The sequence below is a fragment of the Euleptes europaea genome, chromosome 2, assembly GCF_029931775.1.
Source record: "Euleptes europaea isolate rEulEur1 chromosome 2, rEulEur1.hap1, whole genome shotgun sequence".
In the NCBI taxonomy this organism is placed as follows: domain Eukaryota; kingdom Metazoa; phylum Chordata; class Lepidosauria; order Squamata; family Sphaerodactylidae; genus Euleptes; species Euleptes europaea.
Window position 1 is genome coordinate 113441594 of NC_079313.1, and position 15333 is coordinate 113456926.

General features: G+C 43.0%; 1 protein-coding gene across 1 annotated transcript in view; it reads left to right on the forward strand.

The window, feature by feature from the left end:
• Positions 1-11502, forward strand: part of LPIN3 (lipin 3) — a 36686-nt gene extending 25184 nt beyond the window's left edge. The window contains exons 13-20 of the mRNA XM_056844124.1: positions 587-636; positions 2972-3104; positions 4849-4997; positions 5166-5252; positions 6762-6914; positions 8128-8242; positions 8351-8454; positions 11339-11502. Of these exons, the coding sequence (XP_056700102.1) occupies positions 587-636; positions 2972-3104; positions 4849-4997; positions 5166-5252; positions 6762-6914; positions 8128-8242; positions 8351-8454; positions 11339-11483 (936 nt within the window). The 3' untranslated portion in view covers positions 11484-11502. The remainder of the gene's footprint in view (positions 1-586; positions 637-2971; positions 3105-4848; positions 4998-5165; positions 5253-6761; positions 6915-8127; positions 8243-8350; positions 8455-11338) is intronic.
• Positions 11503-15333: the final 3831 nt, after the last annotated feature.

A 15333-nucleotide genomic window follows, 5' to 3' on the forward strand; every position in this document is an offset into this window, starting at 1 on the left:
ATTGACTAGCAAGTTTCCTGCCTTTTTTGTTTACCCACTTCTTCCTGCCAGTACTGCATACTCTCCTGTCTCTAGGCTCTCTATATGTACCTTTGCTCAAGTCCTGCTTTGTCATTCATTCTCAGAAATAAAAGTCCAGCTTCCTCCTAGCCATCTCCTTTCTTACCTAACTGAAGGCTTAGGCACGGCTGCTACAGTAGGATCTCCTCACGCTAGACCGAGACCAAGTAGCAAACTTTCTGAAGTTTTGTTGGTGTCAATTATTTCCATCCCTCTCCCCTCATTACTCACACCTGAGGCTTAACCATATGAAGGTCAGCTGATCGTGTGGATCACATGAGTTTCCTCTTAATTATCTTGATGACAGCATCTCAAATACTCTGCATGTGTGGTATGGGGGCTATGAGGGGCTAAGTGAAAGCAAGCTTTTCTTTGATGTGTGTATCTGATTTAGGAACGGCCTTCGCCTCCAATCTTTTGTAGCATTGGTGAGAATTCAGTTTAGCGTTTGATCCATTAACTGTTACTGTACAAGCATGAAGATGTCTAAGGTAGCTTAACTGTTGCTAATCTCTTGTGTCCATAGCCAGAATCCAGTGCCCAGAAAATGAGTCCGACCAACTCCTTTCAGCAGAGGTGATGTATTTTCATGTGTTCATGGAGATTGGCGGTGATAAGGGTGATACTATAACGAGGAAACCATCCATTATGGAATCTTGCAGAACTGATTAATCTTGTTCCTGAATTGTCAGTGGACAAGTTTATGCAGTTTTTCTGTGCGACTTGTGGCTATCAAGAGGGTTGCTTGATATGAGAATGATAAATGCAAGGGAAACTATAATATCCACTACATTTGGAGAAAGTCTATGCTGAGGAGATTTCTTCCCTACCCACTTCCAAAAGCAGTGATGGGGTTCCTGCTTGTCTGAGATGTTATGGTTCTGTCCATAAACAGGTGGAGGTTCCCTTTTTCAAAACCATAGTGGGTGAGGGAACTTCTTGACATAGATCTGATTAAGTGGGTGGGTCCCAGTCTGCCACAGATATGGATTGTATACCAAAACCATGGTGACTCAAGAGTCTCAACTTTTTTCCAGTCCAGCCAGCCCTAAAGAAAGCTGGCTGTATGTGCATGCAAGTTCCCCTTTATATTTGCTTATGACCAATTGTTTTTTGAGCGTTAATAAATGGAATGGAAATGGCTCCACCTTCTAGAAAACCGAACCAGAAGTAGAAGAGTTGGTTTTTATATGCCGACTTTCTCCACCACTTAAGGGAGAATCAAACCTGCTTACAATCACCTTCCCTTCCCCTCCTCACAACAGACACCCTGTGAGGTAGGTGGGGCTGAGAGAGCTTGAAGAGAACTGTGATTAGCCCAAGGTCACCCAGCTGGCCTTATGTGTAGGAGTGGGGAAACCAACCCGGTTCACTAGATTAGTGTCCGCCGCTCATGTGGAGGAGTGGGGAATCAAACCCGGTTCTCCAGATTAGAGTCCACCGCTCCAAACCACCACTGTTAACCACTACACCACACTGGCTCAGCAGTCATTAGCATCCCCCCAATCTTACCCCTGACTATTTTTTCTCCTTGTTGGCTAGTTTACGTGTATTAGTTCCTCAGTTGTGGACTGACAGATATGGAATGAGTGTACAACTATTTTTAGCCATTAAAAAAAATCATAATAGGTAGCTGTAGAGCAACGTGAGGTGGTGGGGTCATAGCAAACCTGCTTGTTTCCCATTGCCAGGAGAAGCAGTGCTCACTTGGAGGATTTTCATTAATCAGAAATTCTAATAAGCATGCATGGCATCTGCTGTTTCCCCTCATTAACTCGGGGGGCATGAGTGTTTCATCTCTTAACTCTCTTGCTGCCTTAGCTGCTAGCCAAGTAGTGTGATGCACTTACTACCCTTTCTGAAGAACCACCATGAGCCTTCCCATTGATGGCAATTAAGCAGGTTGCCATGACTGACGTGTCTATGGGATGGGTAGGTGGTTTGTTTATTTATTTGATTGATTTACGTTACACGTTTACTAGCTGCCTTTCTCCCTTGCAGAACTCAAAGGCGGTTTACAGTATAAATAAAACTTGATAAAAAAACCAATAAAATCAATAATTATAAACCCCCATAAAAGTCAGTGTAAAAACTCCAGATTGGACCACCAATAATAAATGCTGAATCAATACAAATGCAGTCCTAAATAAAATTGTCTTCCACTGCCTCATGAAGATCAACAATGAGGGGGCCAGGCACACCTCCCTGGGAGATTGTTCCATAATTATTGTCCCAAGTCTATTTTAAAATCCCTGAATATCATCCATCCCACCTCAGACTTTTACAGATATTTTTTCATTTCCCTCCCTGCGTTGTCAATATGGGGAACTGACCCTAAGACTTACTGAAATATTTGTGTTCTGAGTTCTCTTTTCTCTCTTCCTCTATTCATCAAGGGTTTTGTTCTGTTAGTGTTAATCCAAGGTTATGCTGTATATTGAGTGTGAGGGTTCTAGAAGGAAAACAGCATACTGTTTAGCATCTATTGAACATCTAGCCAAGTTTATGCTTCATGGTGACCACGAGTTCAGATTCCCATGTTATCCTCAGACGTTACGTTGGGCTAAAGCCCCCCTTTAAGATATTGTTGAAGGCTTTCACGGTCAGAGTTCATCGGTTCTTGTAGGTTATCTGGGCTGTGTGACCGTGGTCTTAGTATTTTCTTTCCTGACGTTTCGCCAGCAGCTGTGGCAGGCATGTTCAGAGGAGTAACACTAAGAGACACTGTCCTTCAGTGTTACTCCTCTGAAGATGCCTGCCACAGCTGCTGGCGAAACGTCAGGAAAGAAAATACCAAGACCACGGTCACACAGCCCGGATAACCTACAAGAACCCCCCTTTAAGATTTGACAAATATCTTCAGTCCTCTGTTTTTAATTTTTTGTCTCATTCTGTTTCTGTGCTGATACAGAAAAAGGGAAAATGCTTCATCCAGTGATGATGAGTCTATATCTTCAGGCCAAGGAGACAGACCTGTACCAGAAATTACACAGAAATTTCTTCCAACCTACAAGAAATCCCTACGACTCTCTTCAGATCAAATTGTACGTGGGTTTTCTGGCATTTATCCTTATCTTTAACAGATGTCAAGTAACTGTCTGAACCTGAGCAGGTGGTCCTCTGAACAAAGCTCTTTGGCATTGCTTTTGAGTGGTTCTGCGCAGTCCGGCTATGAGCTGCAGTCGTCTTGTTTGTGGCTTCCTAGAGGCACCTGGTTGGCCACTGTGTGAAAAGATTGCTGGACTTGATGGGCCTTGGTCTGATCCAGCAGGGCCTTTCTTATGTTCTTATAAATTGAAAACCATCCCAGACTTTGATCTGCACCAGCTAAGGAGGGTCATGACTGGCTTAGCATTTGGGTGAAAGGCTTTTGAGGAGAAAGAGGGGAGTGAGTCTAAACAGGCTAAACCTTTCGTGACGGCATCTGTCTAATTGCTGCCCTACTGCCATGTTTAGATGTTTGATCATAAATGGATGCACTTCTTTTTAAGCCAAGCGGAAAGAAGTGTCACCTCAAGCATGCTGTGGAACAGCTTCTGTAGTTGTATATTGGAGGCACTAACATTGCACCGAGGAGACAAGAAAAGAAAGGTGGATGTACAAATTTTGAATATAGATGTTCAGCTGCGGCTTAACAAGGAGTGCCTTCTGGGGCTGCCCTTTCCACTGTCCCTACGTTTCGTGGTCCTTGTCCAGAAGCTGGAACAGCTGATGCCCTTTCCCTCTGCATTCTCTAGGCATCTTCAAAGACCATGCAGCAAGCCGCACATGCCCAGACTTCAGTCTTTAAAGATGCCTGGGGAATGAGGAGGGTAGGTGTGCTTGTGCTGTGACTCCTGGAGGGATGATACAGTAATGGCAAAGCAGAAGCTGCTGCCTGTTAAAATCTGGTGCCTGAAGCTACTGCCTTGCCTTACCTAACTGTAGGTAAAATGTAAAGGTAGTCCCCTGTGCAAGCACCAGGCCATTACTGACCCATGGGGTGACATCCCATCACGATGTTTACTAAGCAGACTTTGTTTTTGGGGTGGTTTGCCATTGCCTTCCCCAGTCATCTACACTTTACTCCCAGAAAGCCGAGGACTCATTTTACCAACCTCAGAAAAATGGAAGGCTGAGTCAACCTTGAGCCTGAAACCGACTTCTGTCGGGATCGAACTCAGGTCATGAGCAGAGCTTTGACTGCAGTACTTCAGCTGACCACTCTGCGCCACGGGGCTCCTCCTAATTTTAGAGCCACCTAGAAAATGATCTGTGGTTCAAAATACCAAACCAGCAGGGCCCAGCGTGGCTCAGCCAAAGTAAGTACTTAAAAAAAAATATCTGTTGATTTTTCAGTGGGAGAGAATTCAAGCGTGGGCTCAGTCTTGCACCAAAATCAGTGTCACTTTCATAGTGGGTTCTGCTTCTGCAGGACATGTTGAGTCAGAGAAGTAGAATCAGTTCTATCTAGAGTAAAATGCTGAGTCAGAGTAGAATCGATTCTATGCAGCTTTACTCTGCTGGATGTTCTGAAGGATGTGCAAAACTGGATATTGGATGGAAAATGGGAATTACTGTTCGTATGCATGGTGATTGGGAACATAGGGAAGAGGGAGGGGATGGATGCAGTTAGTCATTGATGGACTAAGGCTGGTGTTCAGTTACTTGGAAGACAGTACCAGTGAACTCTGGGACTTAATTCCAAGTAAACATACATTGATTGGGTTCCATGGATGTAAATAACTAGAGCTCTTTAGTACGGGTTCAACACTGAATGTATTTTTTAAAAACTTCTCTTTACTGTAGAAGAGTCTGAACCTGAGAGATGGTCCCAATGAGGTAGCATTCAGTGTGACCACTCAGTACCAGGGCACATGTCGTTGTGAAGCCACCATCTACCTGTGGAACTGGGATGACAAGGTGGTGATCTCTGACATCGATGGGACCATCACCAAGTAAGTGGCCGCCATGGCAGTCTTCCATTTTGCACCCTTGGGCACTAGCGCATGATCATCAACTATTCACTATGCGGTGAACTCTGGGTACCGTAGCTTAAGTTGGAGTTCAAATCTGGGCGGTGTGTGCGTGTGTGTTTCTAATCATGCCCCCTTCCTTCTCATCAGGTCTGATGCTCTAGGTCACATCTTACCGCATTTAGGAAAAGACTGGACCCACCAAGGGATCGCTAAGCTGTTCCACAAAATCCATCTGTAAGTCCTAGAATATGTAGGAAGGCTTTATGGGTAATTTGCCGAGGTCCCTTCCTGCAGGTAATTAAAGAAACAACTTGTGCTGCAAATCTACAAGATATACAAAAAAATCACAGCAACTACAGCCAAACGTTATAAAGAATAATACTCATATGCGCTATGTGTGTCTATATATTAAAGTGGAAAATAAGAAAATCACCTGGTATAGCATCAACACATAAGCAGAAATGTCTTCAAATAGAATATAACAATCTGAAGGTGTCAAATACAGAGGCTTGTACTTGAAGGTAAATTTAAGAAGATCCCTTTTATAGAAAGAAAGTGCCCATGCTTGCTCCAAGAGGTGGAAATGATCGAACATATGCTGCTACGGTGTATCTTCTACAGGGAGGCTAGAATTAAAATGATCTGTTAGAAAAACTCTCTGGAGAAACTGACAAAATTAAAATAGACCACCTGTTAGCAGGCAATAATCCCCAGGTCTCGATCCAGGTTGCTAGATACTGCATGTTAATATGTAGGGCTTGGAAATCACAGAGGTAATTTTCAACTTTAATTTATTTATTTTGACAACGGTCATATTCTTTTTTTGATAGTATTCCTGTGGTTTGTCTTTAAATTTGCCTTGTCTTTATTAGTAAGGCTGAGGATATGCATTTCTGTATTTTTATAATGCTGGTCAAATGACCGTAATAAATTGAACTTGAACTTGAACAGAGGCTTGTATTCTAAACTTAATAATTGCTCCAATAAAGTTCTTGTGAAAATAATAACAATTGATGCACTCTCAATAGTCCAAAATCCAGGTGAGTCCTGGATTTTGTGAGGCTTTTCACAGCCTTGTCTATCTACAGCAACTCTTATCCCAGCTTGGATCAGGGCTGCGAATGTTGCTCTGACTTCCACTGTTCAACCAAATCTAGTTGAACTTCAACCGCAAGGTTTTCCTCCTGTTTTATTGTCTTGCTTCAGCTTACCATTGAATTATTTATTCCTGTTGAACCATATTGGTCCCTCGGCTTGTTTCTATATGAACTTATTGTAGTTTATTGTATGCCTTTTCGATTGACATAAGGTTTTGAATGTGATTCTCTTTTGATATTATTACTCTGTGTGTGATTTTTGATAACAATACTTAACACGCGTATCAGAATTTGTGGTCCACGTTGCTGTTTCTTTTTTGCTTATTTCCTATTATCAGTGCGTTATTGTATTTTTTTGCTACCCAAGCAGACCCGGCAGACTGGGGGGAACAATTATCTGAACAGGCTTTGCAGAGAAAGAGCACTGTCCCTAGCAGCAGTTTGAGGAAAAACATATCTGACTCTCTGAAAAAGTTGCTTTTGTACCCAGACCCAAAATGGGTGAACATTTGGCACAGCTGTAAGAACTGGGGTTGAACGTGTGTCAATGCAGTGACGGGCACTCGCCTTTCATTTTAACTGGAAGTGAAGAACCTTGGGTTAAGCAAGGACGTCACTGACTTCGGTTCTGCCTTCTTCACTCTAGGAATGGGTATAAGTTTCTCTATTGTTCAGCCAGAACCATTGGGATGGCACATATCACCAAAGGATACCTGGAGTGTGTCAAAGATGAGGGCTGTGTGCTCCCGAAAGGCCCCATCTTGCTGGCACCTAGCAGCCTCTTTTCAGCTCTTCATAGGTAAGCTTTCTACATAATGATGGGTTTTGAGATATGACTTATACAGGCACACTTTTGTTGTCAGTTCCCCCTCCAGAGGTTTTTTGTCAGTGCAGGGAAGCTAATTCAGCACGGAGATACCCATTTGAGGTGCATCATGTTCTAGACCTAATTTCATGTACCTTAATGTAATGTCTTATATGTGAAAATGTTGGACTCCAGCAACTGTTGCCACTTCTGTGTATTCGGACATCCCCTAATTAAACAATCCCAGAATTTAAAACTAATGTGGATACCTTTTAAGTGTAAGGATGTGTCACTGGCAACCAAGATCAAGTTAATTCATGCCATTGTATTCCCTATTACTATGTATGGGTGTGAAAGCTGGACATTGAAGAAAGCTGATAGGAAGAAAGTAGATTCCTTTGAAATGTGGTGTTGGTGGAGAGTGTTACGGATACCGTGGACCGCCAAAAATAAAAATAAATCAGTGGGTTATAGATCAAATCAAGCCTGAACTGACCCTAGAAGCTAAAATGACTAAACTGAGGCTATTGTACTTCAGTCACATTATGAGAAGGCAAGAGTCACTGGAAAAGACCATCACACTAGGAAAAGTTGAAAGCAGCAGGAAAAGAGGAAGACCCAACAAGAGATGGATTGACTATAAAGGAAGCCATGGGCCTCAGTTTGCAAGACCCGAGCAAGGCTGTTAAAGATAGGATGTTTTGGAGGACATTGATTCATAGGGTCGCCATGAGTCAGAAGCAACTTGACAGCACTTAACACACACATGTGGATACCTTTTACATAGCAGGCATGTTTCCTATACAAGTGCTGGCAGTGGGAGAGCACTATCAAATGTAAAGAGGTGCACATCTCACAATAGTGGGGGACATATAGTGGACATTTGCTTCTTGAAAACCCATATTTGGTGCATGACAATGGCTATGTTTTTTGCATGCTCCCCCTTCCCACTTGAAGATGTGTATAGAGGGGGAAGTTGTTTGGACAGGAAATCCCAAGAGGTGAAATATTAGGATTGGGTAATATCCAGCAATATGTAGGTCCTTTCCATGTGCAATGGAATGTTGGGAATGGGCTTTTTCAACAGAATTTTATTTTTCCCTTTGAAATCCTTACTTGGCCAGGGAAGTGAAGGGTGCCCATGGGGGGAGGGGAGAACCGACACTGCTCTGACACTTGTGTAATGTCTGTGCCCACTGCATTGTAGGGAAGTGATTGAGAAGAGGCCAGAGGTGTTCAAAATTGCCTGCTTAACAGATATCCGGAACCTGTTTGGCTCCAACAGGCAGCCGTTCCACGCTGCCTTTGGGAACAGAACGAATGTGAGTATGTGCCATTTGGTATGGGGAAGGGAGGGTCTCTCCTCCTGCCTTCTCTTGCTTCCCTGCATTGTTTGCCTCTTTTGTCTTGTTCTGTTGTGTCTTGAATAGGATGTCCATGCCTACAAGGAAGTGAACCTTCCAGAATCTCGTATATTTACTGTGAACCCCAAGGGGGAACTGATCCAAGAACTTGTGAAGATCCACAAATCTACGTAAGTTTCCAAACACATTTGATGCATTATCTTCATAGCGAGTAAATTCTCTTTAGGGCAGTGTGCGGTTGGTGCTGAAACCCAAGTGAAGCCACTCTCATTGTGCTACAAGAAAATGAGTGTTCCCCCTGTTTCTCAACCCAGTCTGCCCCAGGAATGTTCACATATGACATGGAATTGCCTTATGGGTTGGTTCCGTTTAACTATGTTCCTCCATCAGAACAGAAAAGAACACAGGTTCTGGCAAAACAAATGTTAATTGACAAGCAGAATAGATCTTGAGAAACATATGGCCAAAAACATTACATCAAACAATAATTCACAGTGGGTAGCTCATACCCTACCAGAAAATAGTTTTGTTAGTCTTTAAGGTGCTACTGGACTCTTGCCCTTTTCTACTACATCAAACAATAAGAATCTCTTCAAATATATCAGGAGCAGGAAACTGGCCAAGGAGGCGGTTGGCTCTTTGGATGATGAACAAAAGGAAGATGGCGGAGTTGGCAGAGAAATTAAATTAATTCTTTGTGTCTGTTTTCACTGTGGAAAATGTGGGGTACACACCCACACTAGAGCATCTGTTTTTAGGAAGGGTGTCTGAAGAAATTGATCAAGTTGAGGCGATGAGAGATGAAATCCTAAGACTACTAGGCAAACTGAAAACTAATAAGCTTGCAGCTCCAGACGGCATGAACCAAAGGGTTCTTACAGAACTCAAATATGAAATTGTTGATCTACTTATAACTTGTCCCTAAAACCAGCCTCTGTACTGGATGACTGGAAAATAGCAACTGTCACCCCAATTTTTTAAAGAGGACTCCAGAGGGGAGCCAGGAAATTACAGGCCAGTTGGCCTAAAGTCTCTTCTGGGTAAATTAGTAGAAACTGTTATTAAAGAGAGAATTATTAAACACGTAGAAGAACAAAACACAGCTGAGGGAAAATCAGCATGGCTTTCACAAATGGAATCCTGCTTCACCGACCTCTTGCAGTCCTTTGAGCAGGCTAACAAGCATGTGAACAAGAGTAAGTCAATAGACATCATATACTTGGACATCCAAAAGGTTTCGATAAGGTACCTCATTGAAGACTCCTAAGTAAGCTTAATAATCAGGGTATAAGAGGAAGGGTCCTTTTATGGATTAAATATTGGTTAAATGGCAGGAAGCAGAGAATAGGTATAAATGGACAGTTGAGAGCCAGCATGGTATAATGGTTAAGAGTGGTGGACTCTAATCTGGAGAACTGGGTTTGATTTCCCACTCCTCCACATGAGCGGTGAACTCTAATCTGGTGAACTGGGTTGGTTTCCCCACTTCTACGCATGAAGCCTGCTGGTTGACCTTGGGCTAGTCACAGTTTGCTCTGAACTCTCTCAGCCCCACCTCACAAGGTGTCTGTTGTGGGGATAGAAAGGGAAGGAGATTGTAAGCCGGTTTGATTCTCCTTAAAAGGTAGAGAAAGTCGGCATATAAAAACCAACTCTTCTTCTTCTCGCAATGGAAGGGAATGAGCAGGGGATCCCACCAGGATCAGTATTGAGGCTGGGGCTAATTTATCCGTAAATGATTTAGAATTGGGGCTGAGCAGTGTAGTGGCCAAGATTGCAGGTGAGGCCAAATTATTCAGGGTGATGAAAACCAAGGCAGATTGTGAAGCGCTACAGGAGAATCATTCTAAATTAGGTGAGTGGGCAACAACATAGCAAATGAGGTTCAACATGTATAAGTGTAAGGTGATGCATACTAGAATATAAAATCCTGATTTTTAAATATGTGTTGATGGGGTCTGAACTGGCTGAAATCTTAGGGTGGAAACTTAATGGAAATGTTGGCCCAGTGTGCAGCAGTGGTGAAAAAGGCAAATTCCATGCTAGGAATTATTAGGAATGGGATTGGCCAGTGTTTTAATGCCCTTGTATAAAGTGCAGCATTGTTTGAAATACTGTTTTGGCCAATATATCTCAAAAAACATATTGCAGAGCTGGAAAAAATACAATGGAAGACAGCAAAGATTAGAAGGTTAGACCTCCTTTTCTATGAGGAAAGGCTGGAGGGTATGGGACTTTTCAGTCTAGAAAAAAGATGGCTTAGGGGAAACATGATAGAGGTGAATAGAATTATTCATAAGGTGGATGAAGGGTGCTTTTTCTCCCTCTCCCATAATACTAGAACGTGGGGGCACCCAATGAAATGGTTGGGAAATAGGTTTAGACAGATAAAAGGGAATACTTCTTTACTCAACAGGTAATTAAACTGGAATTCACAGTGGAGGCAGTGATGGCCACAAGCATAAACAGCTTTAAAAGGGGGTTAGACAGATTCACAGAGGAGAGGTCCATCAGTGGCTACTAGTTGTGGTGACTGATGGACCACCGGTTTGATCCTGCAAAGCTGTTACGTTCTTAATCTTGCTGCAGCCCCTGTCCTACATGGCTTTTGTTCACACAGGTCTCGTGATCCCAAGCTTAGCCTTTTTAGGTGGTCACAGGGAAGCCCTTGTCTCTTCTTGACAAGTGAACAAGCTGGTTAGATCTAGCCTGATGAGTTTGCTCACCTCCATCATCCTCTGCTGTTGATGTGGATCGTGGTGGGAAAAACTCTGTGTGATGCAACCATATTACTTGGTGGACATGCCAGATATTTCATGAGAGAGTATGTGAAGAGGGTGCAGTTTTGGTGGTGTCCTCACGGCAGGGAGCTGAATCTGGTCCCACTCTTGCACTAGCCCCGATGCACTGTAATACCTTCCCTCCACATACAAAGTGTACACATTGCATTTCTTTCTTTAAAATGCAAGGGGAGATAAATGCTCCAGTGCAGGTGATGGAGGAGCAAGAAAGGAGACTTGCTGGCTTTAATGCTTCATGCCCTATTTCCTCTAGGTATGAGCGGCTGAGTGAGGTAGTAGATCTCATCTTTCCACCCATCGGCAAGGATGTGAGCTTTTCCATGGAGTGTCCAGAGTATAACCACTTTTCTTACTGGAGAGCTTCCTTGCCTGCTGTTGACTTGGAAGATCTTGATTGAAGACATAGAGCCAATGAAGCATCATCCTGAAGGATGTTTAGCTGTTCGGCCTCTGATAGGTTGGATGGGCAGAGTGCAACTTTTGCAGTGTCTTCCCTGCACTGCGGTGGACTTGCATCTTGGCACTGAAATGCCATCTGTTTTCCCTGCTCTGAAGGTTGTCTCTTAATCCGAGTTCTGATGAACTTATTGTTGCCCTATGATTGAATGCACTTTTTCTTGTGAACTAGGAGCATTTATGAGGTTCATAGAGGAATTTGGGTTGCATCTGTCCTTGAAGTTGGAGAGAGGATTCCTGTTGGATTTATCCAAAGATTGATGATGCACTCACCCCTTTTTCTTTGCCCCATTGCCTATGTGGAACATGTTGAAAGAAGCCATATGTCTTGGAAGGAGAAACAGGAGAGCTAATGCACATGCTAGGACTCCATCCTGTTGCTGTAATATTGAATGAATTACTCAGTAATTCTTCTGGCTTCATCTGACAAATGGTATCAGATTATGGTAGTAATTCTCCAGCAGTGTTGGGATGTGGTTGGATTCTTGGTGCCTTAATGTCTGTATGTTTCAGTCTGAACCTCATTGTGCTTCACAAACCTGAAGGCAACTTCTTCCCCATTTTGTTCAGTTGCTTGCAGGTTTTATCAGAGTTGACAACAGTAATGGGTCTGCACCGTTGCTAGAAATGCCGTTGTTGTACCACCACCTCTTTAAAACCATTACCCGCTTCTTGTCTCAGTTGCTTATGGTAACTTTTGAAAAGGGAACATTACCTTGTTGCATAAAACTGCTCTAAAGGCATATTGGTTCTGAAGGGGGCACGGGTGACACTACGTCTTTACTGTCACTTTGTCCTTATTGAAGACAGTACCATTTATCACCCCTCCCCGGGTCTTACTGTTACAGCAGTGTGCTTTGAGACATGGTCGTGAAATCAGGAAGCCTTGTGAGGTGCTTTCAGCATGCATTCCCTTATGGAGAGGTGCCTTTTTCTGCATGGCAACAGTGTTGAATGAAGGACAAACTGTCGGGCTACATTCAAGGGAGTATGCAGTGGTTCTGACCCCCCAGTTCTTGTGCTAAAGTCACTAAAGTCCTTGGTCACTGTAGCTATGCCATATTACACATAGCCATGGGTTGGGGCCTGCACACTTTTCTCGCTGGACATTGGTACTATTCTTAACTGATGATTCAGTTTAAGACAGGAAACTAGGATTTAGCTGAAGGCCCTCATCCTTGCTCTACCTCACTTTTACTTCCTTTTTTTTTTTTTTTTTTTTGGTAACCCTGGACAGGACTGTAGCACATTTAAGGCATAACAGAAATAACTGGAAGAAAAAAAATTCCTGTGACCTAGTTGTGTTGTGATGTATCTGCTGGCCCATAATTAATGCCCTTTGGAGCTGAAAGACTCTGCTGTGCAGATGTGTTAATAAAAGTTTCAATATCTGAAGCCAAGAGACTGCATATTTATTTATTTATTGCTTCTATTCACTCCGTGCTTTCAGTCAACCATTTGGAATAGGGTTGCATGGCTGCGCCTAGCAACCATCAGGGAATTGGGGGCAGGGACGTATTTGGGGGGCAGCATTGTGGCCCTAATGATGTCACTTCTGGGGAAAACCTGGAAGCAATGGTGGTAGCTCTAGGAATCACTGGAAACTCTATGGTAAAACCATAGTGTTTAAACAATTTCTAGAGCTACTGTCACTTTAGGATTTTCCCTAGAAGTGTTGGCATCGTGCTCATGATGCTAGGTTGTTGTTTTTTTATCCCCCCACTGCTGCTTGGAGCAGTGGCAGGTAACACTAGCTTAGGGCAGGGGATCTCCAAACTGTAAGCTTGGCAGGCCTGGTTTGGAACACAAAAAGTTGTGTTTTTAAACACTTGGGGCTGTGTGGTGGGTGGGTAACTTCCCCTGCCTCTGCCTTCAGGCCATTTGGTAATCTCCTCTTCCCCCCATCAGATGAATAATACTTCAGCATCCATTTTTACAAAGGGCCCTCTCCCTTTGGTAAAGTACTACCTGGACTGAAAGTAGACCAGGTCTGGCAAAGGTAATGAAGAAAGGTAGGCTTTGAGACTTACAGATGGAGGCATTCACTCACAACTTGTACCACTTGACACCTAGGAGAGATGATCCCCATGATCAACTGTTCATTGTCGTTTCTGACACATCCCATCAGGGGAGTCAGGGGATGAGTTTTGTTGAAAAGTTAGCCAGGCAATCAGTCGATCATGTGCATTGTCAGTCTTTGCACTATGGTGGCATGGGGGGGGGGATTACTAGCAGCTATTGGAAACATGCTGCTCAGTTAGGGTTGCCAGGTCCCTCTTCATCACCGACAGGAGGTTTTTGGGGCGGAGCCTGAGGAGGGTGGGGTTTGGGGAGGGGAGGGACTTCAATGCCATAGAGTACAATTGCCAAAGCGGCCATTTTCTCCAGGTGAACTGATCTCTATCTGCTGGAGATCAGTTGTAATAGCAGGAGTTCTGCTAGTACCTGGTGGTTGAGCAATCAAAATATACACCACCACACTATTACACACAGTTAGGAACTTAGTATGGAGTTGGCTAGTTAATTTCAAGTCAATCACAGACACAAAGTAATCCAGAACTTGACAATTTATCACATAGGTGCAAAAGTGCAAATGTGCAGTGAAAGACTTACAACATACAATTCTATATACAATCCTATGTTCTCAATCCTATAAGGTAACAATCTCCACAATTTTCTCTTGAGTAATCTTCACAAAGGTAACTGGAGAGCAAAATTCAAAAAGTCCCGTGAGGGTAAGGTTTCAATAGTATTTCTAGAAGAATGAAGAGGGGGACGATCGTTTCAGTTCTTCTTCAGCCCCCTTTCCTGTAAAATCCCATTAAATAATATAAATTGTATCTTACATAGGTTCAAATATCTCATTTCATTAGCAAATATCATTTTACTTAAGTTGTGAACATATACAATTGAATTAAACTGTAAGTAAAATGATATTTGCTAATGAAATGAGATATTTGAACCTATGTAAGATACAATTTATATTATTTAATGGGATTTTACAGGAAAGGGGGCTGAAGAAGAACTGAAACGATCGCCCCCCTCTTCATTCTTCTAGAAATACTATTGAAACCTTACCCTCACGGGACTTTTTGAATTTTGCTCTCCAGTTACCTTTGTGAAGATTACTCAAGAGAAAATTGTGGAGATTGTTACCTTATAGGATTGAGAACATAGGATTGTATATAGAATTGTATGTTGTAAGTCTTTCACTGCACATTTGCACTTTTGCACCTATGTGATAAAATGTCAAGTTCTGGATTACTTTGTGTCTGTGATTGACTTGAAATTAACTAGCCGACTCCATACTAAGTACCTGGAGGTTGGCAACCCTGTACTCAGTTCATGGGATAGTAAAATAAAGCAGTGGGGGGCAGAACTGCAGCTGTGGGAAAAACCTGCCCTCTGCTCCTGGCTCTCCCTGGCAGGAATCTCCCCAGAGAGTGACTTTGTCCCCATTGTGGTATGTTCTCCCCCAGCCTCCCAGACGCCCTTGTAACATAACAGGCCCCCCTTTCAGTGAACTTACATTGTCAGTCATAATGGAAGGAATTTTGCTAGTTTAATTAAAAAAATTCCTTAGCATTTATAAAGCATATTTCAAGTGTGCTGAGTGTCTCACAGACATTAGCTTCATAATCTTTAAAACAGCCCTGTTGGGTAGCCCGATGTTGTTATTTTCCATAATGTTGAGTTACTCCTTCTAGATGAGGCGGAACAATCACAGGAAGTGAGTGCAGGTGTGTATCAATATATCCATACCTACCCGGCGTCACATATTGTTCTGTAGAT